General features: G+C 50.4%; 1 protein-coding gene across 1 annotated transcript in view; it reads left to right on the forward strand.

Moving 5' to 3' along the window:
* The window catches only part of NLRC3 (NLR family CARD domain containing 3), a 48256-nt gene that overhangs the window by 23920 nt on the left and 3564 nt on the right, over positions 1 to 20772 (forward strand). Inside the window, exons 9-17 of the mRNA XM_084640548.1 lie at positions 2877 to 2960; positions 4365 to 4448; positions 7960 to 8043; positions 9368 to 9451; positions 15328 to 15411; positions 16794 to 16877; positions 18171 to 18254; positions 18716 to 18799; positions 20288 to 20371. Of these exons, the coding sequence (XP_084496674.1) occupies positions 2877 to 2960; positions 4365 to 4448; positions 7960 to 8043; positions 9368 to 9451; positions 15328 to 15411; positions 16794 to 16877; positions 18171 to 18254; positions 18716 to 18799; positions 20288 to 20371 (756 nt within the window). The remainder of the gene's footprint in view (positions 1 to 2876; positions 2961 to 4364; positions 4449 to 7959; positions 8044 to 9367; positions 9452 to 15327; positions 15412 to 16793; positions 16878 to 18170; positions 18255 to 18715; positions 18800 to 20287; positions 20372 to 20772) is intronic.

Consider the following 20772-nt stretch of genomic DNA (forward strand, 5'->3'; position numbering starts at 1 on the left):
AATTTTTCTCTGTGAGTGCTGGAGACCCACGGAGTTGGTGCCTATGGGGACACCCTTCCCCCGCCCCCAACCCAGCCCCGGCATGGACCTGCTGCAGATGGGGGAGAGGCGCATCTCCCTAGCCCCACCCCAGGTGCTGCTGCGGGGAGAGAGAGCTAGGGGGAGTCCTCTCTCCCCACCGTAGCCCCAGAGCACCCTCCTGCACCCCAAACCCCTCATCCCCAGCCCTACACCCCCAGCTGGAGCCCTCACCCTATGCACCCCAACCCTCTGCCACAGCTCTGAGCCCCTCATCCCCAGCCCCGCCCCAGAGCCCGCACGCCCAGCCAGAGCCATCACACCCCTGCGTCCCAACCCTCTGGCCCAGCTCTGAGCCCCCCCCCCACACACACACTCCAAACCCCTCGCCCCCACCCCCACCACATGAATTTTGTTCTGTGCACCAATATGTAGGTGATCTGTCACACATCATTTCCATATTGGTGCACATAACAAAATTCATTCCACACATGGGTGGGGAAAATGAGAGGGAACACTGAAGAGGACCCAGGGATTTATAGAGCAGACAACCTGAAATCAATACCTGGAAAGATACTGGAGCAAATTATTAAACAAGAAAAAATTATACCAGACCAGCCTAATTTCCTTCAATAGGGTTACTCATGGACTAGTGGATGCGGGGAAGTAGTAGATGTGATATACCCTGATTTTTAGTAAGGCTTTTGGGTACAGTCCCTCATGACAGTCTCGTAACAAAAAGGGGAAATGCGGTCTAAATGAATTTACTATAAGGTGGGTGCACAACTGGTTGAAAGACGGTACTCAGAGAGTAATTATCTGTGGTTCGCTGTGCAACTGGGAGGGCGTATCTAGTGTGGTCCTGCCGGGGTCAGTCCTGGGTCTGGTGCTATTCAATATTGAAATTAATGATAGAGTGGAGAGGATGCTTATCAAATTTGCAGATGACACCAAGCTCAGAGGGGTTGCAAGCACTTTGGAGGCCAGGATTAGAATTCAAAACAACCTTGACAAATCAGAGAATTGGTCTGAAATCAACAAAGTGAAATTTAATAATGACAAGTGCAAAGTTCTACACTTCGGAAGCAAAAATCAACTGCAGAACTACCAAACGGGGAATAACTGACTTGGCGGGAGTAGTGCTGAAAAGGATCTTGGGGTTATAGTGGATCACAAATAGAATGAGTAAACAAAGTGATACATTTGCAGAAGGCTAATATTATTCTAGGAGCATTACCAGGAATGTCTTGTATAAGACACAGAGGTAATTACCCCACTCTGCTCAGCACTGGTGAGGCCTCAGCTGGATACTGTGTCCAGTCCTGGATGCCTCACTTTAGGAAAGATGTGGACAAATTGGAGAGAGTACAGAGGTGAGCAACAAAAATGCCACAAGGTTTAGAAACCCTGACCTATGAGGAAAGGTTTAGTCTCGAGAAAAGAAAACTATGGGGGGATCTGATAACAGTCTTCAAATATGATGAGGTCTGTTCTAAAGAGGCCAGTGATCAACTATTCTCCGTGTCCACTGAAGGTAGGACCAGATGTAATGGGCTTAATTGGCAGCAAGGGAGATTTAGGTTAGATAGTAGGAAAAACTTTCTAGCCATAAGGATAGTTAAGCTCTGGAACAGGCTTCCGAGGGAGGTTGTGGAACCCTATCACTGGAGGTTTTTCAGAACAGGTTGGACAGACACCTGTCAGGAAGGTGTAGGTTTACTTGGTTCTGCTTCTGCACAAGGGGCTGGACTTGATGACCTCTTGAGGGACCTCCCTACGGAGGGAGGGATAGCTCAGTGGTTTGAGCATTGGCCTGCTAAACCCAGCGTTGTGAGTTCAATTCTTGAGGGGGCCATTTAGGGATCTGGGGCAAAAATTGGGGATTGGTTCTGCTTTGAGCAGGGGGTTGGACAAGATGACCTCCTTAGGTCCTTTCCAACCCTGATATTCTATGATTCTCTTAAAAGGGCTGATCTCCCAGGGATGGGCAGAAGGGTGTTGTCTTTGGAGTGCTTTCAGCTTTGAAATGAACTTCCTCCGACATTCTGCCAAGATGCAAGTGTGGAAACAATTTAGGAAGCCGTGCAAGAGGCGTTTATTTGCTCCGCCTTTTTCTTATGTGGGCCTGTAGCCAGATCGCATTTGCCCTGCCAGTGGGTGAGGGTACAGAAGGAACAGCTGCTGATTTATGCCAGCGGTTAGCATCGATTCACTTTAATCTCTCAGCCACGCCCATGTAACGCAGCAATGGGCACAATATAAATCAGAAAAGCGCCCCAAGTTCCCCTGAGTAGGTGGGCAAGGGTTCACAGAGCAGACATTCCACACACCCCACCAGTACGGGATAGGATCACCACATGCCACAGGCTGACAGGGACACAGTGTCACTGAATGGGCAATTGATCTTTGAGCTTGAGTGGACACAGCTGTTCTCTGTGGATGGGCGAGGTCTCCATCGCTCTGGCTTGCATTGTAAATGTATTTGGTGCCTGTGGCTGTTCCTTTACCAGGTCAGTTTTCTACTGTCATTTTGTCCTATGTTGGGATGGGGTGATCAGATGCAGAATCCAGATGGAGGTGTTCGTATTGCTGCTAAAGTGCTGGGCCTTCTTGCCCACCTAGCTCCTCCTTTCCCGGGATGTGACTGGCCTGCTGGGGACTCGGCCTTGGCACGTCACTGCGGAACACTCACTTTTCCCATTGTGAGACTTGGCAGCTGTGAGGAAACCAAGCCACCCCCTCACTAGGGGGCCAAGGTGGGGGCTGGCTTTTCTCAGGCTGATTGGGATCCCCTGCCTCTGGGCTCTGACTGCAATTTCACAGCTGCTAATGGCTGATCTCCCTTTCCTTTCTCACAGCCTCTCCAGTAACTGTGTGGGGGACACTGGCTCCATAGCCTTGGCCGAAGCTCTGAGAGTGAATCACAGTCTCACAACCCTGGAGTAAGTCCCCTGCCACTCAAGTGTCTGGAGCACCCCTGATGCATTGTTCTTCGCTGCCAAGGTGTGCTTGTTAATGCTCCACCGCTCAGCTCTCCCAAGGGCAGAGTCGTGATCCAGAGTGATCTGGGGTTGCCTCCTACCCCATCCTTGTCTGTTCCCCCAACTCATGTCTGTGGAAAGCAGAAGGGGCATTTGTGGGGAAGAGGCTGGTAGGTTTCTTTGGGAAAATTTCCCATTGATGATCTGCAGGGCGGAGGGGAATGGCTAGGGGCGTGATGGCCTCGTGCATTTTTTTGGGGGATCAGTTCCAGGGGATCTCCCAGGAAGTCTTGGTATCTTCAGAGGAGGGTAGTAGCAGGAAGATTCAGCAAAGAAGACAGGAGGACTGGGGGTGGCATAAGGAGCCTTGGCTTTCCCCGTTGCAACCAGCCCTTGTCTGTTGTGCCCAGAGTTATTTCCCTGCTAGAGGTTTGGTGGCCTGTGGGAAATGAGTTGCTGTCCACTGTCTGCTTCCTCATGGGCTCCATCACAAAACTTTTCCACCCTGGTTAGGAGTCTCAGCAGAGGGGCAGCAGACTGACTCGCCTTAGAAACCAAGCAGCCCTCTGCCCCGACAGACGTGCTCCTTCCTGCTCAGGACTGGGGCAGGGCGCGCCTGCTGCTCTTGCCTGTACTGTCCCTGTCCCGGGGGCAAATGGAAGACTTTTGTCTTCTCAGTCTGGCACCTTTCACCGGGAGCACGTGCCCCTTCTGTGCCAAGAGGGGGACGTCAGCGCACACCTCCCTTCAGTGCAGCTGGGTGCACCCCCTCTCCCAGCTCTCCCAGGACTGCCTGCTGGGGCTCTGGCTGAACTTTCCCCACCTCTTTTCCTTTTTTGCACTCCCCATGTGTGGCCCCACACAGTCCAGGGGCCTCCTAGCCAGCTGTCTCTTGAGGGGTGTCTGTCAGTCCCAGAAGAGGAAGCTGGACAGGCATGTGCCCTGCACCTATTTTTTGGCCTCTACCTACCTCCTGTCTCCAAGCAGAGCTCCTCTGGGTGGCATCCACTGGCTCTTGGGACTCCTTTGGGGAGCTGGGGGCATTGTCTGGGGCTCTCTGCTTGGTGTCCTCAGCCGCTTCATTCTGAACCTGTGACCCTCACTCCTGCTCCTGCTTTATCTTTGGTATCCCCACTGCTTAGCTGATTGCTGGCTCTGTGGCCCCTCCTCCATTGGTGGGGGGGGCGGGGCTTTTGCTTTGGCGAGCGTTGCTGACCTGTCCAGGATTTCCAACAGGCTGGCACGTTTTGCCGTGATGAATTCACTCTTAACCACACGAGGTGAACTCATCCAGTGCTGGGCTGGTACGAAGGCCCACTGCGTCGTTCCTGTGGTGACACTCTGCTGTATCTCTTTGTGTTTCAGCCTCCAGAGCAATTCGATCAGTAACGCGGGGGTCACGGCACTGATAGGAGCGCTCCGCTCCAACCGGGGCCTCATCAGCCTCAAGTAAGTCTTGGTCTCAGCTCTCCCCTCTTCCCGACACTGCCCCACTCAGATCGCGAACACATACACGGGCTGGCCATCTGGCCATGTTGTCACCACAAGAATTGTGTCATTCGGCGCAGCACCTTCCAGGTCTCTCTGGCAGTAATCTTGTTTTTTGCACTAGCTACAGCATGCGTTCCTTGCTACTGAAGCACGACCCCCCACCCTGCAGCTCCTGGGCGAATGGGACCAGTTTCCGGGGGTGGGGGGTGAGGGGAGGCCCAGGGGGGCAACGGGTTTGCACCCACCTAATTGGTCTGGATCCCAATTTGGTGGGTGTCACCTCTTCATACAGCTGAGCTTCTCTTCTAACTCGGTTTGTTTTTTTCCTTGTGAAATGGATCAGCTCAGCTGTGCTTTTTCTAATCCTGCTGCTAGCAGCGAAACCATTGCAAGCCAAAGAAGGTAAATGGGGTGGGGGGGGGGAGGGCAGGGGGAGTCTCCTTGGCCTAGGGTTACCATATTTCAGGTTCCCAAAAAGAGGACACTGCCGGGTGCGGGGGAGAGCTAGAGGGGCTGTATGGGGGGTATTTGGGGGGTCCCAGAGTGGGGTGTGTGTGTATGTGTACTGGGACAGGAGAGGGTATTTGGGGGGTGCTGGAGGGGGTATTTGGGGGGTGCCAGAAGGGTGTGTGTGTGTGTACTGGGATGGGGGAGGGTACGGGGTGCTGGAAGAATGTGTTTTTCTATTGTGAGGAGGTACTTGGGGGGTGCTGGAGGGGTGTATGTCTATTTGGACAGGAGAAGGCATTTAGGGGGTGCTGGAAAGGGAGTATTTGGGGTTTTTTGGAGGGGGTACCTGTGGCCTCACTCTTGAGGTGGGGGGGCACTGTCGCTCCCTGTCATGGTGGCAGGGTGGCTGGTGCAGACCCAGGACACAGCGCCAGCCTGTCCATCAGTGCCTCCCTGCGGGGTTCTCCCCCACCCCAGGGCTGGGATCTGGGGCCTGGGTGGGTGGGATCTGGCAGCTCCTGCTACAGGGAAGGGACCAATCAGCTGCAGTTGCAAGGAAGGGACCAATTGGACGTGGATCCAGCCCTTTCTGAGCTGCAACATCTGCTTGAAAACTCCCAGACGTTGCCTCTGATTTGAAAAATCCTTCTGGACAGAGGGTGGAGGATCAAAAGAGAGGCGATGTCCGGGGAAACCCAGTCGTACAGTAACCCTCCCTTGGCCAATACACTTAACATTTTTCAAAACACCCACGTGCAGCTGAGGAGATGGACAGCTCAGGGGACTGGGGATGATTTAGTAGCTTCCATCTGTAGGTCAGTTCCAGTCCAGCCCAGCCTGCTCCCTGATGGCTAGTCAGGGAAATACGTTTGCTGGGTCTTAGTCCATTTCATTGGATGTTTGTCTAAGAGCTCTGCTCTAGGCATTATTTGGGGCTGTTCTCTGGCCTGCGTTACATAGGAGGTCGGACTAGCTGCTCACAATGGTCCCTGCTGGCCTTGGAGTCTATGAAGAGTAGACAGAAACCAGGGCCACTATTGGTGCTAATGAACCCCCTAGTTTCTGCAGGGCATGAACACCTGCAGGGGGTGGCTCAGAGGTGATGCACATTGGTAGCAGGGATAGGTGGGGCACTTGCCCTGCTCCTGTTCTAGGGATAAATACAGGCTGTCAGTCCAATGCTAAACTCACTTACAAAAGAGAGAGAGAGAGATTTAACAAAATTAGGGTGGGAGTTTTTTCAGAATCTCCAACAAGGAGCACTGGACTGTGTTGCCAAACTCTGAAAGTTTGAAGTAAAACATCTGTGAGCACTGCAAGCAACAGGGGCAAACGTCCGAAGTGAAATTACATGTTTCTATTGTTACATTTAGAAAGTACAATGTGCCAGACTGAAACCTGGGATATTTATTTCCTGCTGCGATGTTGTATATAACTGATCACAATGCATTTCTCCCCTGCTTACAGAAACAAATGAAATAGGCTAAATCACAAAGGTGCTTTTTCTAAGGTAGATTGTCCTGCACAGATCAGACACCAATGGAGACACAAATCTTTAAAATTGTTCACTGATATTACCATAAAAGGACAGTAAGGCCTGCAGGGGCTGCTTAATAACAGATGAAGACCCACTAAGCCTCTTCCAGTAGATTACAAATACCAGAAATGCTGCCGTTTTTCCCCTGGTGCATTGTTCCCAGGTCCGTTCCTAGCAGGCGTGGCTGATTGCTTCCACTGAATACAAAGGCCATTACCAGAGTTTTTTACAAAGCATTCCATTTTAAATTACAAGAATACAAACAAAATGAGAAGGAATGAAAAGTTCTAGCAGAAGTGAACCAATGCTGAGAGCCTTTGCAGACTGCTCCCGATGGCTTTGGCACTTGGGTGTTCTCCAGAATATTTCAGGCCACTTGGGTCCCGCAACAGATGTGCTAAACACCTTTATGGGGACTACTGTGGCATTGAAAGGCAGAGCTGCACTGCAGTTTCCTGTTGAAGGATACTGCCCAAGCAGCAGTTGCTGGAGGGGTTTTGTCTGCAAGATCGGCAGAGATCCCAGAGCGGCACTGGGGAGCACAAATTGGTGCAGGTACCATGGATCCTGTTTTGGAGACGCAGCGATTGTTACCCCTGGCCATGCCCCATCCCACTCAGCCACTTCCCCTTTACGGGGTACAGCACCTCTGAGCCTGCTTTCATTACTCTCCAGGGACTCTGCCCACTCCCTGCATCCTTCCCACCACCGCTTTGTAGCCCCACGCAGATACAGGAAACATCTGGCCCTGTGCTGCGCAATCTCTGTGCCCAGCAGAAACCCTGAGGCAATGAGTATGGTGTATATTCGGTGGAGGTGGGGAAAAATGAAAATATCCTTCTGCTGAATAGCCCAGCCCAAACTCAGCTGCTCCTTTGCGGCTGCTCCCCGCCTAGAGGATAAATCAATGGCACTGGAGTAACTCGCTGCGTCCCTGCTGGGGGCAGGGAGTCTGTGAGTCATTCCCAAAGTGAGATGGAAATTCTAACCCCCTCTGACTTGGGGAGCAGGCAATAACCAGGGGGGAGCAGCCACGTGACCTGGGGAGGGCCACGGGAGCAGTGCAAGAGGAAAACCTGGGCTGGGCTAGATGTTCATCGCTGATCATTCCAATCTGGTTTTTTGCTCCCTCCCCTAACAGGGATTTTTGCCAGCCTACAAAGAGCAGGGCCTGGCGTAGGGAGGCTGTGTGTTGGGTGAAGGGAGAGCGAGGGGCATTGTTCAGGGCCTGAGACATGTGTGTGACTGCAGCAGCTGCTCATGCATCGAATGTTCACCTGCACGTGCCAGGCGGCCTCGCCCTCCCCTATCTGCCCCGGAGAGCCCTCGCCTAGAGGCTACCGCCCCCTGCTGGCCCAGTTGGTTTGTCTTGTTCGCCCTAAAATACAAAGAGTGCCCGGAAGAGAATGAGAAATGTCCGGAGCTATTCCCACTCCTTGCCCTGGAAGGAGGGAATCCCAGTGACCTCTTGTCTTTTCCTAGCCTTCGGGAGAATTCCATTGGCCAAGAGGGGGCGCCGGAGATAGCCAACGCTCTGCGCGCTAACCGCACACTGAGGAACCTAGAGTAAGTCAGCCTGCTTTTGAAGTCCAAATCCTCTGCCCCAGCTTACGCTGTGTGCTCGGCAGCTGTACTGCCCTCAGGCAGGTGCAGGGGAGCTGCTCTTGTGCGGGAGGACAGGTTGGTACGTGGCTGTGGAATACCTGTGGCCAAGGGTGCGTCCTTGGGGCAATGGGGAACACTCAGGCTGGGGATCAGGTGAGTTTGGCCAAGGAGAAGGCATGACAAGGAGCAGCGCTGTGATGGCTCATCAGGGGTGGGGTGGATTGGCCCTTTCTAGGTCCAATCTCTGGAGCCATATCATCACCTCCGTTGTTTTCCCTTTGAGGGAAGGGATTTGCCCCAAACCAGCATCCTCCCGCCTCCCTCCAGCTCTGCAGACATTCCTCCATCTGCACGCTGCATGGCTGCTTGTCCGCTGCTTTTGGGGGGCTGTACTTGGGTGGGGAGGAGTCAGGGCAAGACAGCTGCTCTCCACAGCACCATCCCCCCAGGGCCAGCATCAGCTTCTGCAGACTCCAGGTCTGCCCTGGCAGGTCCTCCTGGAGGGTTTGTTTGGGCCCAAACACAGGTGAGAAGACCATGAGGGGCAGGAGGCTGGGGAGCATGGGGGAGGGTGGGGGTTTTCCAGTGGCAATCCCCACTCACACGATACTCCAGGAGCTCTGTTAGTTTAAGCTCCTGGGGTTTCTCACTAGGCATGATCTGGCCTGATGACCCTGTGGTTCAAGTATGTAAGCAGACCGAAAGAACTTGTGCTTGGCTTAACCATTTTGTAACTTGGAGTTCTGTGGAAAGCAGAATGTAGAATACCCAGAGTGGACCTGACTGATCCCTCAGGAGTACTTTGCCTCAGCAGATAAGACAGCGATTCATCTAGTGAAGTTACCAGTGGGTGCTTGAGAAGAAGACATAAGCCAGTGTGAAATATCCTGCCACTGGGGGTGGGGGAAGAAGGGGTAGCATCTTCCTTACTGCAGCAGATGCCCTGAATTATGAGGATGGAGCAAGCCCTTGCAATATTATCCTGACTAGTACCAGTGCAGACACTCTTCTTGTTCCTAAAAATGTTTAGTTCCATTTTGAAACCTTGAAGCTATTTGCCTCCATGTCCTGCAGCAGTGAGTTCCACAGATTAATCACCTATTGCAGTGTAAAAACCATGTGTGTTTCCTTTTATCTGTTTCTCATTAATTGCCTTTTAATGTCATCCTATTGTCTCTTCCCTCCCCTGCCCCCTTTGCACTTGTCTCACTGCACTTCAACCCACCAGAGGCAGGTGTAATGCATCACACTGTGTTTAACTCATTTCTCTGTACTTTGCCTCTAGCCTAGCGGCGAATCTGTTGTATGATGAAGGTGTCAAGGCTATTGCACTGGCGATGAGAGAGAACCAGACGCTCGTGTCCCTGCAGTGAGTTTCACCTTGGCCCTGATTTTTGGTTCCTTCTCTTTAGCGGCTATGTCCCTGCAGTGAGTGAACAGCCTGCAACTATGGGCCTCAGTCCCTCTCAGCACAGCCCAGCTAAGTGGACGGGGGGGGGGGGGGGCGTGATTCCATGCTCAATGGCATCGTCATGGGCAGCACTGTACAGGCTGCATCTGGCTGACTGGTTCAGATCCAGCCCAGGCCAGTAGAGACTGAAAGCTGTTACTTTATGATTTTGCCTTGTTGGTCCCAGGATATGAGAGAGTCAGGGTGGAGGAGGTCATATCTTTCATTGGACCAGTTTCTGTTGGCGAGAGTGACAAGCCTTCAAGCTACACATAACTCTTCTTCAGGGCTGGGCAAGGTACTCAGAGCCAAATACAAGGTGGAACAGATAGTTTAGCAAAAAGAGTTACCCTGTATTCTAAGAGACCATTCAGAAGCGAAGTGGACCGTTAACACCGTTGCAATCATATGACAAAAACGGGGGGTTACTGGGTTACAGATTGTTGTAATGAACCATAAATCCATTAATGACTGCTTCCTGGAGCAGCTAGTCCTGGAACCCACAAGGGGGGAGGCACTTCTTGTTTTAGTCCTAAATGGAGCACGGGATCTGGTCCAAGAGGTGAATAGAGCTGAGCTGTTCAGTAATAGCAACCGTAATGTAATTACATTTTACATTCTTGTAGGGGGGAAAACACCAAAGAAACCCTCCACAGTAGCATTTAACTTCAAAAAGGGAAATTACAAAAACAAGGGAGCTAGTTAAATGGAAATGAAAAGGAACAGTCAAAAGAATGAAATGCCTACAAACTGCATGGAAACTTTTGAAAAACGCCATAATGGAGGCTCAAACTAAATGTATACCCCAAATAAATAAATAAAAATAGGCCCAAAAATGCCCCCATAGCTGAACAACAGAGTAAGAGATGGTAACAGACAAAAAGACACCCTTTAAACATTGGAAGTAAAATCCTACTGGGGAAAATAGAAAGGAGAATAAACTCTGACAAGTCAAGTGTAAAAGCATAATTAGGCAGGCCAAAAAAGAGTTTGAACATCAGCTAGGAAAAGACACAAAAACTAATAGCAAAAAAATGGAGTGCATTAGAAGTAGGAAGCCAAACAATCAGAGTGGCCCCTGGATGATCTAAGTGCGACTGGAGCACTTAAGGGAGATGAGGCCATTGCGGAGAAGCTAAATGAATTCTTTGCATCAGTCTTCACTTCAGAGGATGTGAGGGAGATTCCCACCATTCTTTTCAGGTGACAAATCTGAGGAACTGTCCCAGATTGAGGTGTCATTAGAGGAGGTTTCGGAACAAGTGGCTCAGTTAAACTGTAATAAGTCTCCAGGACCAGATGGTATTACCCAAGAGTTCTGAAGGAACTCAGATATGAAATTGCAGAACTAACAACTGTGATATGTAACCTATCGCTTAAATCAGCCTCTGTACCAGGTGACTGGAGGATAGCTAAAGTGATGCCAATTTTTAAAAAAGGCTCCAGAGGCGATCCTGGCAATAAGCTGATAAACCTAACTTCATTTCCAGGCAAATTTGTTGGAACTATAGTAAAGAACAGAATGATCAGACACATAGATAAACACAATATATTGGGGAAGAGCAACATAGCTTTTGTAAATGGTGAGACATAATCTCCCATCTATTGGAATTGTTTGAGAGTGTCAACAAGCATGTGGACAAGGGTGAGCCAATGGATATAGTGTACTTGGACTTTCAGAAAACCTCTGACAAGGTCCCTCGTGGATCACTAACTGGTTAAAAGATGAGAAACAAAGGGTAGGAATAAATTGGTGTTCAGGAACAGTCAACATGGATTCACCAAGGACAAGTCATGCCTGACCAACCTGATTGCCTTCTATGATGAGATAGCTGGCTCTGTGGATATGGGGAAAGCAGTGGATGTGATATTCCTTGACTTTACCAAAGCTTTTGATATGGTCTCCCACAGTATTCTTGCCAGCAAGTTAAAGAAGTATGGATTGGATGAATGGACTATAAGGTGGATAGAAAGTTGGCTAGATCGTCGGGCTCAACAGGTAGTGATCAACAGATTGATGTCAGGTTGGCAGCTGGTATCAAGCAGAGTGCCCCAGGGGTCGGTCCTGGGGCTGGTTTTGTTCAACATCTTCATTAATGATCTGGATGATGGGATGTATTGCACCCTCAGCAAGTTCACGGTTGATACTAAGTTGTAGGGGGAGAGGTAGATACGCTGGAGGGTAGGGATAAGATCCATAGTGACCTAGACAAATTGGAGGATTGGGCCAAAAGAAATCTGATGAGTTTCAACAAGACAAGTGCAGAGTCTTGAACTTAGAACGGAAGAATCCCATTCACTGCTACAGGCTGGGGACCGACTGGCTAAGTGGCAGTTCTACAGAGAAGGACCTGGAGGTTATAGTGGACAAGAAGCTGGATATGAGTCAACAATGTGCCCTTGTTGCCAAGAAGGCTAATGGCATATTGGGCTGCGTTTGTAGGAGCATTGCCAGCAGATCGAGGGAAATGATTATTCCCCTCTATTAGGCATGGGTGAGACCACATCTGGAGTATTGAATTCAGTTTTGGGGCCCCCACTACAGAAAGGATGTGGACAAATTGGAGAGAGTCCAGCAGAGGACAACAAAAATTATTAGGGGGCTGGGGCACTTGATTTATGAGGAGAGGCTGAGGGAACTGGGTTTATTTAGTCTGCAGAAGAGAAGAGTGAGGGGGGATTTGATAGCAGCCTTCAACTACCTGGAGGCGGGTTCCAAAGAGGATGGAGCTCGGCTGTTCTCAGTGCTGGCAGATGACAGAACAAGGAGTAATGGTCTCAAGTTGCAGTGGGGGAGGTCTAGGTTGGATATTAGGAAACACTGTTTCACTAGGAGGGTGGTGAAGCACTGGAACGGGTTACCTAGGGAGGTGGTGGAATCTCCATCCTTAGAGGTTTTTAAGGCCTGGGATGATTTAGTTGGTGTTGGTCCTGCTTTGAGCAGGGGGTTGGACTAGATGACCTCCTGAGGTCTCTTTCTACCCTAATCTTCTATGATTCTATGAAATTGTCAGTTTTCGCAGTGGAGAGAGATAAATAGTGGGGTCCCCCAAGGATCTCTACTGCAGCCAGTTCTGTTCAACATATTCATAAATGATCTGGAGAAAGGGGTAAACACTGAGGTGGCAACATTTGCAGATGATACAAAATTACTCAGGATAGCTAAGTCCGAAGCAGACTGCGAAGAGTTACAAAGGGATCTCACAAAACTGGGTGACTGGGCAACAAAATGGCAGATGTAATTCAATGCTGATAAATGCAAAGTAATGCACATTGGACAACATAATTCCAACTATACATACAAAATAATGGGGTCTAAATTAGCTGTTACCCCTCAAGAACAATCTTGGAATCATTGTGGATAGTTCTCCAAAAACATCTGCTCAATGTGCAGCAGAAGTCAAAAAAGCTAAAAGATTGTTAGGAACCATTAGGGAAGGGATAGCTAATAAGACAGTAAATATAATGCTACTATATAAATCCCTGGTACGCCCACACCTTGAATACTGCATGCAGTTCTGGTTGCCCTGTCTCAAAAACTATATATTAGAATTGTAAAAAGTACAGAGAAGATCAATAAAAATGATTAGGGGGATGGAACTGCTTCCATATGAGGAGAGGTTAAAAAGACTGGAACTGTTCAGTTTAGAAAAGAGATGACTAACGGGGAATATTCTAGAGGTCTATAAAATCATGACCAGGGTGGAGAAATTGAATAAGAAAGTGTTATTTTACCCCTTCATATATCACAAAAACCAGGGGTCACCCAATGAAATGAATAGGCAATAGGTTTAAAAAAACCAAAGGAAGTTCTTCACATGATGCACAGTCAACCTATGGAACTCATCGCCAGGGGTTGTTGTGAAGGCAAAAAGTATAAATGGGTTCAAATAAAAATTAGATAAGCTCATGGAGGACAGGTCCATCAATGGTTATTAGCAAAGATGGTAAGGGACGCAACCCCATGCTCTGGCTGTCCCTAAGCCTCTAACCACCAGAAGCTGGGATTGGACAACAGGGGATGGATCACTTGATAATTGCTCTGTTCTGTTCTTTCCCTCTGGAGCATCTGGCACTGGCCACTGTCAGAAGACAGGCTAGTGGGCTACATGGACCACTGGCCTGACCTAGTCTGGCTGTTCTTATGTTCAGATGCAAAACCTGCAGCCATATCTCCACTGCTGCCATGAGCAATACCCCCCACAACACACCTTTCAAGATCCATGGGTCCTACACATGCCTATCATAGCAAGTGGTGCACCTCATCCAGCGCACTGAATGCTCCAATAACAACTATGTGGGTGATACCAGACAATCATTCCACTCTCAGATGAACTCACACAGAAAAACTATAAAGACAGAAACATTCCCTCACTTGTGGGCACAAACTTTCCCACAAAATGATCACTCCATAGGTGACCTCTCAGGCCTCGTCCTCAAAGGCAACCTGTACATCACCTTCGAAAGACAGGCCTGGGAGCTTATCATATCTTTGCTAGACACTTAAAAAATCATGGTCTTAATAAAGACATTGGATTTATGATTTATTACAATAAGGTGTAACCCAGTAGCCCCCCCTTTTTGTCCTGTGACCGCAGAGGTGTTAACGGGCTGGTTTGCCTTGAATGGTCTTTTGGAATAACTTACGTTGAACAATCTGTTCCACCTTGTCTTTAGCTTTGACATGCTGGGCAGGTCTACACTTAAAACACTGCACTGGTCCCGCTCTAGCGCTTCAGTGAAGATGCTACTATGCCGACCGAAGAGCTTCTGCCGTTGGCATAGTTAATCCACCTCCCCGAGAGGCGGTCACTAGGCTGACTGGAGAAGCTCTCCTGCCAGCTTAGTGCTGTCTGCACTAGGGTTTAGGTTGATATAACTGCCTTGCTCAGGGATGTGGATATACAGGGTGTGGATTTTTTACACCCCCGAGCAACGTAGTTATACCGATGTAAGTTTGTAGCATACACCTGGCCTGTGATTGCCTTTACCAGACCTGAAGAGGAGCTCTGTGGAGCTCAAAAGCTCGTCTATTTCACCAACAGAAGTTGGTCCATTGAAAGATATTACCTCCCCACCTGGCTACTGTATGATGACTTTTCAATGGCCCGTGGGATGGTTGGTGGTGAATTGGAGTCGACGTCCCAGACCCCTCCCACCGCTGGCAACCTTTGCAGATGCAAAAGGTTGAATGGGCCCTAGGCGCTGAACCCCTCTCTCGCCTGGAGCCCATCCTCTCTCTCCAGCACTGTCAGGCTGGCAACTTTCACCAGCCCTTCAACCATGTCATTTTTTAAGGCTGAAAAGCCATATGTGCCCCAATTCTTCAGGCCCTTTTATTAATGTCTGATTAATCAAAGCTACTACGTTACCGATGGATTGTGCACTGTAGTGTGATGGATGGATTTGCATAGTGGTGTTTGGAAGCCTCAGATATGCAGGTTTACAGAATTAAACCCTGGAGATCTCCCTGGAGATCACAGCCTTTCACCTGCCACCACGATGCCGCTACTTCTGAGTTCAAAGGCAGCAGCTGTTCAGCAGTGCCCAAGGCTGATAAGTGACAGTTACGGGCAGGATGTGCAGAAGGCTATTGTGTTCGGTACAAACCCAGGGGGGCTTTCATTGGGTGGGATGCAGCTACTCCACAACAGCCTGCGGAGAGCTATCCCCTCTTGCGGCTGGTCCCCCAATGAGAAGGGTCCATTCCCCTTGGCCGGGGGGCCTCTCCCCATTTGCAGAGTCCCGCCCCGCCCCCCAGTGGTCACCCTTCACCGCCCACTCTCTTTGCACAGCCTGCAGTGGAACTTCATCCAGTCGAAGGCAGCCAAGGCGCTGGCCCAAGCACTACACTCCAACACGAGCCTGACCAGCCTCGAGTAAGTGGCGCCTGCAGCCTGCCTGCCTGGCCGCATCGCTGGCTCAGGGTGCGAGGGTGCTGGGGTGGGGGTGGTCACATACTTGCGGGGGGTTAGGGTTTTGTGCTGGGGAGCAGATCAGACCCTCCCTCCCCCAGCAATGCCAAAGCCCTGCGCTGTGGGGGCATCGCAGAGCCGCCTCAGGGAGCGTGTCCCGCTTGGCTCAGTGAGTCTCTGGCAGGGGCTGCATGCGGCATGTACGGCTGGGCTGTGGATTGGGGGAGGACAGGAGGCCAAGCAGGAGCAGGGCAAGCAAGGGGAACCAGCCCTTTTGTGGGCTCAGCTGTCTGCTGAGGAAGATTCTCTGGGGGCTCTTGCGCCTTTGCTCCCCCGGCAAAGGGGGTTCTATTCAGGACATGCACCCATTTCGTGGTGTCCTAATCACTTACCTCTGACCAGCCAGAGCCAGCAGGGGGCCCCGGCAAGCACACCCTAGACTAGTGGTTCCCGAGCTCACTTGTTCCGCAGGTCCCTCCAGGGACCCACTCCCTCCCTCAGCCAGCTCTTCTCAACCCTGGGTCTGCCCTGCTGGAGCATCACCCACCTCCGCACAATAAACCGCTCGTGACCCACGCAGTCAGGGTCCTGCAGCATCCTCCTTTGTGGCCACTCGGCCTGCTCGGTGTTCTGGCTGGGGGGGCTGCCGCCATCCCATGGGCGATGGAGGAGAGGGTCGTAATGCCACAACGTTGCATCGGGGAGGGGGGGATACTTGCATATACTGACAGAGCCCCTAATATTTGGACAGCAGGTCACTCTGTATTGGGTATTTTTGTTGCCTTATATCTCACTGCCTGGCACCCTCTGAATTTCACCCTATTGAGAGAGACCTGTTCACTGCCCCTCTGGGCTCCATCGTCTCCACCTCCAGGGCCAGAAGGGATGGGATCACCTAGGCCGACCTCCTGTATCCCACAGGCCAGAGACCTGCCCCACAATAATTCCCAGAGCAGAGCTTTTAGCAAGACATGCAATCTTGATATAAAAATGGCTAGTGATGGAGAATCCACCACAACCCTTGGGCAGTTGTCCCAGTGGCTAATTAACCACAATGTTAAAAATGTATACCTTATTTCCAAGCGGCTGGATCTTGTCACTGGGCAGTTTCACGGGCTAACAGCACACCCCCATCTCACCATGGGGCAGTGGTCTGCATGTGTCGTCTGGAAGCCGCAGCAGTTTGGGGCATACCACTCAGGGGAGCCAGCTTGTGTCCCGACCCTGTCAGGAGCCATTAACCCTCCTCCCAGAACCTCTGTTGCCTGCGTGACCCATTTCCCCATGAATGTGCTCTAGGGGACAAGGGCCATATATGCTGTCATGTGGCACACGCTGTGTTTCAGTTTGCAGGAGAACGCTATTGGCGATGAAGGCATGATCGCCCTTGCTGCTGCTCTGAAGGTGAACACCACTCTCACCACCCTCTGGTAAGTGTCCACGTGGTGCCGGGGGCGGGGGGGGGAATATGCCCTGTATGTGAAATGTGTAGTGGTGTGCAGAGCAGGGGCACTCAGCCTGCTGGCCCCATCTGGACCGAGATCCTCCAGGCAAACAAAACCTGGTGCTCCCCAGCTCCTCATAGTCCTCCAATCGCTGGACTTCTGGAGAGTTTGGTAGCTAGACAGTTGCACTTGTCCCACTAGGCAAGAGCTCCCAGTCAGACTAGTGAGCACGGGCTCCCTAAAATGGGGGGGGGCCACTGGTGACTGAACTGTGTCCCCACCCCTGTGCCACCCCTTCTCCCTGAGCCCCCACACACCCCTTCATCCCAAGACCCCACCCTCTGCTCACTCCTCTCTGTCCCCTTCCTCACATTGCTCGTCCTTGCGGCCCGTAAAAAGTGATAGGGCCATGCCCCCTGGTCACAATGCTGTATGGGGGTGCATGGCTGCCAGGTCGTAGAGTGACATTAGATCCTGCTCATTAGAATGGCAGTAATGAGTGTGCCAGAGTGAGATAGGAGGTGTGTTTGTGAGCGGGGAAGGGAAGGGTGGCCACGGGACAGCAAAGGCGAGCTATTGCCTGGGGGTGAATGGTTAAGCCATGTCTCCTGGGGGCTGAGCCCACTGGAAATCTGGGGAGATGTCTCCCTCTTCCATTGCCGTTGGGTTGTCACAGGCAGAGAGATGGCTGGGATTTAGCTGGGCCTGCCCCAGTTGATGTGCCAGAGCTAATAAAGTTGGCCTCAAGGTCCTACAGGAAGCGGGGCTCCCGCAGGCTGCTAATTGATTGGACAGAGAAGTCCTTAGCTGCTAGGGGATGGCTATAGGTACCTGCCGCACTGTACTTCAGCACCATGTCCTGCAGAGAGCCAGCCACCCACCCGGCAGCAGGGAGTCAGCCCTGCTTTGTAGTCAATTAGCTCACAGAGACTGTTGTGTCTGTCTGTGCTGGACTCCAGACACAGTTTCCTCTTCGTTTATTGGTGAGTTACTCGGTGGGGCGAGTGTTTTAATAGAGAATGCGCTGCTGTCTGCCCGGCTCATCAGTACATCCTCGGCTGGATCAATGCCCTCATGGCAGGCCTGTCTCCTCGGGCTGCCACGCTCCTCCGCAGGATCAACGTGCTAGGAGAACGGCATTGGCTTGTGAAGCTGGCCCCCACAGCCTGGGTTTCTTGGGTCCGGTTTGCCAGCTCAGTGTAATGAGTGTCTGTCGGGCGTAGGCCGGCTGGGATAGCTTGCCATGAATTGCACTGAACGTTCCTTGTTCTCTTGCAGCCTCCAGGTGGCTTCGATCGGGGTGGGCGGGGCAAAAGCCCTGGCAGAGGCCCTAGTTGTTAACAGAACCCTCACAACTCTGGAGTAAGTGTTCCCCAGCTGCGCTCCTTCTCCAAGCAGTCCCTGCGACTTACCTCTCCTCGGGCCCCTCCAGGAGACAAATCCATCAGCTCTGTAGCATGTCCATCTCCAACAGCTCATTAGGCTGGAAATCCTTTGGGAGCCCTCAGTTCCAGCATGTCTTAAGTCCCAGGCCAACTGGCATGTGCTCTGTTTCCCCCACTGTCCCTCAACCTGCCTTCTGTGATTGTATGACAGGTTTCAGAGTAACAGCCGTGTTAGTCTGTATTTGCAAAAAGAAAAGGAGTACTTGTGGCACCTTAGAGACTAACCATGAGCTCACGAAAGCTCATGCTCAAATAAATTGGTTAGTCTCTAAGGTGCCACAAATACTCCATTTCTTTTTGTGGTTGTATGGAATCCCTGTATTAGCTTTCAGCGGTCTTTGTCCTAATCGCCCTTTTGTATTTCCTGCTTCCCTGCAGCTTGAGAGGAAACTCCATCGGTGTGTCTGGAGCCAAAGCTATGGCCAACGCACTGAAGGTCAACCGCAGTCTCCGTGTTCTGAAGTAAGTAGCTGCCATGCTGGGGCAAATGCTAAAAAAAATAAATTGCATTCTCAAAGCTATAGTAAAAGGGTGGAAAGGTGGCAAAGTCCAGCACTCAAAAGTTAGAAAGTTCCTGAATGAAGGTTCCCTGTGCAATCTTAATTTGGCTCCCTTGTGCGCATGCATCATGATACAGGCTTTAATTACCTGATCACATACTATTTCCTCCCCCCACCGCCACTGGACCCCTGTCTCTTTCTGTGCATAGGACCTAATCCCCTCAATCTGTCTTGGAAATGGCTGAACTGCGTTTGCTGAAATGTTCCAGACAAATTCAGCCTGAGGCAGATGCCCAGCATGGGAAATTTCAATCCAAATGGTCAAAGTTATAATTGAAAATGGAGTCTTATAATGGAAAGTGTCAGGCAACCTTATCTAGAGGTGTCGCCACCAGCACTGTCTACAACGAGTCATCAAAATGCTTCCAAACTGTCATGTATCTTTTCTGTATCTAAAAAGCAGCTTTGGCCCTAACTGGCTTCCTTTGATCTGACTGCTAGTGATAGATGGTTCCATCACACTTCATCATCGAAGGAGCAGCTGTGATGTCACAATCATCTATTGTTACTAACCCTCTATTGTGACATGGACGGAATCAGGCAGGGAGAAGAGGAGGAAGAAATCCAAGTCAATACACATATCCCAGTATGGATAAAAATAGAGGGTTTAACTGATAAAATAAATCAGACTTCCTTATTTTTTTAATTAAATACAGGTTTATTTTTAACAATAAGCCTATTTAAAATTAAAGTAAGGCCTAAACTTACTCTATTCTGTTAAAATCACTTTAAATTAAATAAAAAATATATTAAGCAGTATATATTTGCTGCCGAAGTCTTTAAGAAAGACAAGTCACTGGAAGATAGCGGCTAAGCAGCTGAAACCGGAGGTTGACAGCAGTCACCCTTTTTTTCAGGTGCAGAGAGAACATTTTCTTCATTTGAGTTTAGTCAACTAGTTCGGTTCAATGACTAGTTCATTCTAGGTTAAGAAACTGATTGGAAGTTAGAACAGCGGGAAAGCTTGTTTTCTTTTTCCAATCTATGAATAAAAATGACGAGCTCTACTAGTTCTAAAATCTTGCAGGACTAACCGGAAACAATCGGTTCAGTTCACTAACTACAGATAACAGTTCAGATGTTTAATAAAACAATTTGTTTTAGTTGCAAAACAGTGATAATTTTTATCTTATGTATCTAGCACATTAAAATAGCTGTAATGGTACCAACCAATGAGACTCAAACTTTCTTTAGGAAAATAACTAAAAAGTGAAAATGCAAAACAAGATTAAAATCGAGGATGTAAATCAAGGTTTCCTGCTTTCTGACTGAAATCCATGAATACAACTGGTGTTTTAAATTGCTTGGATTTAAATCAGTCCACCCTGACAGTTCTGCCCGATGCTTTCTCCGGGCCTCACTTCTTGATGAGTCTTTGTCTTCCCTTCAGCCTCCAGGAGAACTCCTTAGGCATGGATGGAGCTATCTGCATCGCCACAGCTCTGACCGGAAACCACGGCCTCACCTATGTCAAGTGAGTGGCAGTTGAGTGCCCAGCTACATGCGGGCATGGTTGGCAGATGGACGGAGACGAGGGAAAGAGTGTGAACTCACCTGCCTCTGGGACCATGACGGCTATGCTGTAGTGTCCCTCTGTGGTAGCATACAGTGTCACTTGTGAGACCCACTCCTCCACCCCATACCTGGCCCAGGCTGCCGCCTCACAATGGAATGCCCAAATGCCACAGGAGGCGTGAAGCCCTGCCTCCAAGTCCCTGCCAAACACCACTGGGGGGGCTAATGGGGTCACCAAGGTGTGGAACCCTCTTGAAAGCCAAACCTTCCCCAGGACCCCCACAGGGCTGTGCTGTGCCAACCCCTGGGTCCCTCCAGCTCCCTCGTGGCCTGGGCTGGCCTCACCGACTGCTTCTTGGC

Source organism: Lepidochelys olivacea (assembly GCF_965140295.1).
Source record: "Lepidochelys olivacea isolate rLepOli2 genome assembly, chromosome: 10".
NCBI classification, from domain to species: Eukaryota; Metazoa; Chordata; order Testudines; family Cheloniidae; genus Lepidochelys; species Lepidochelys olivacea.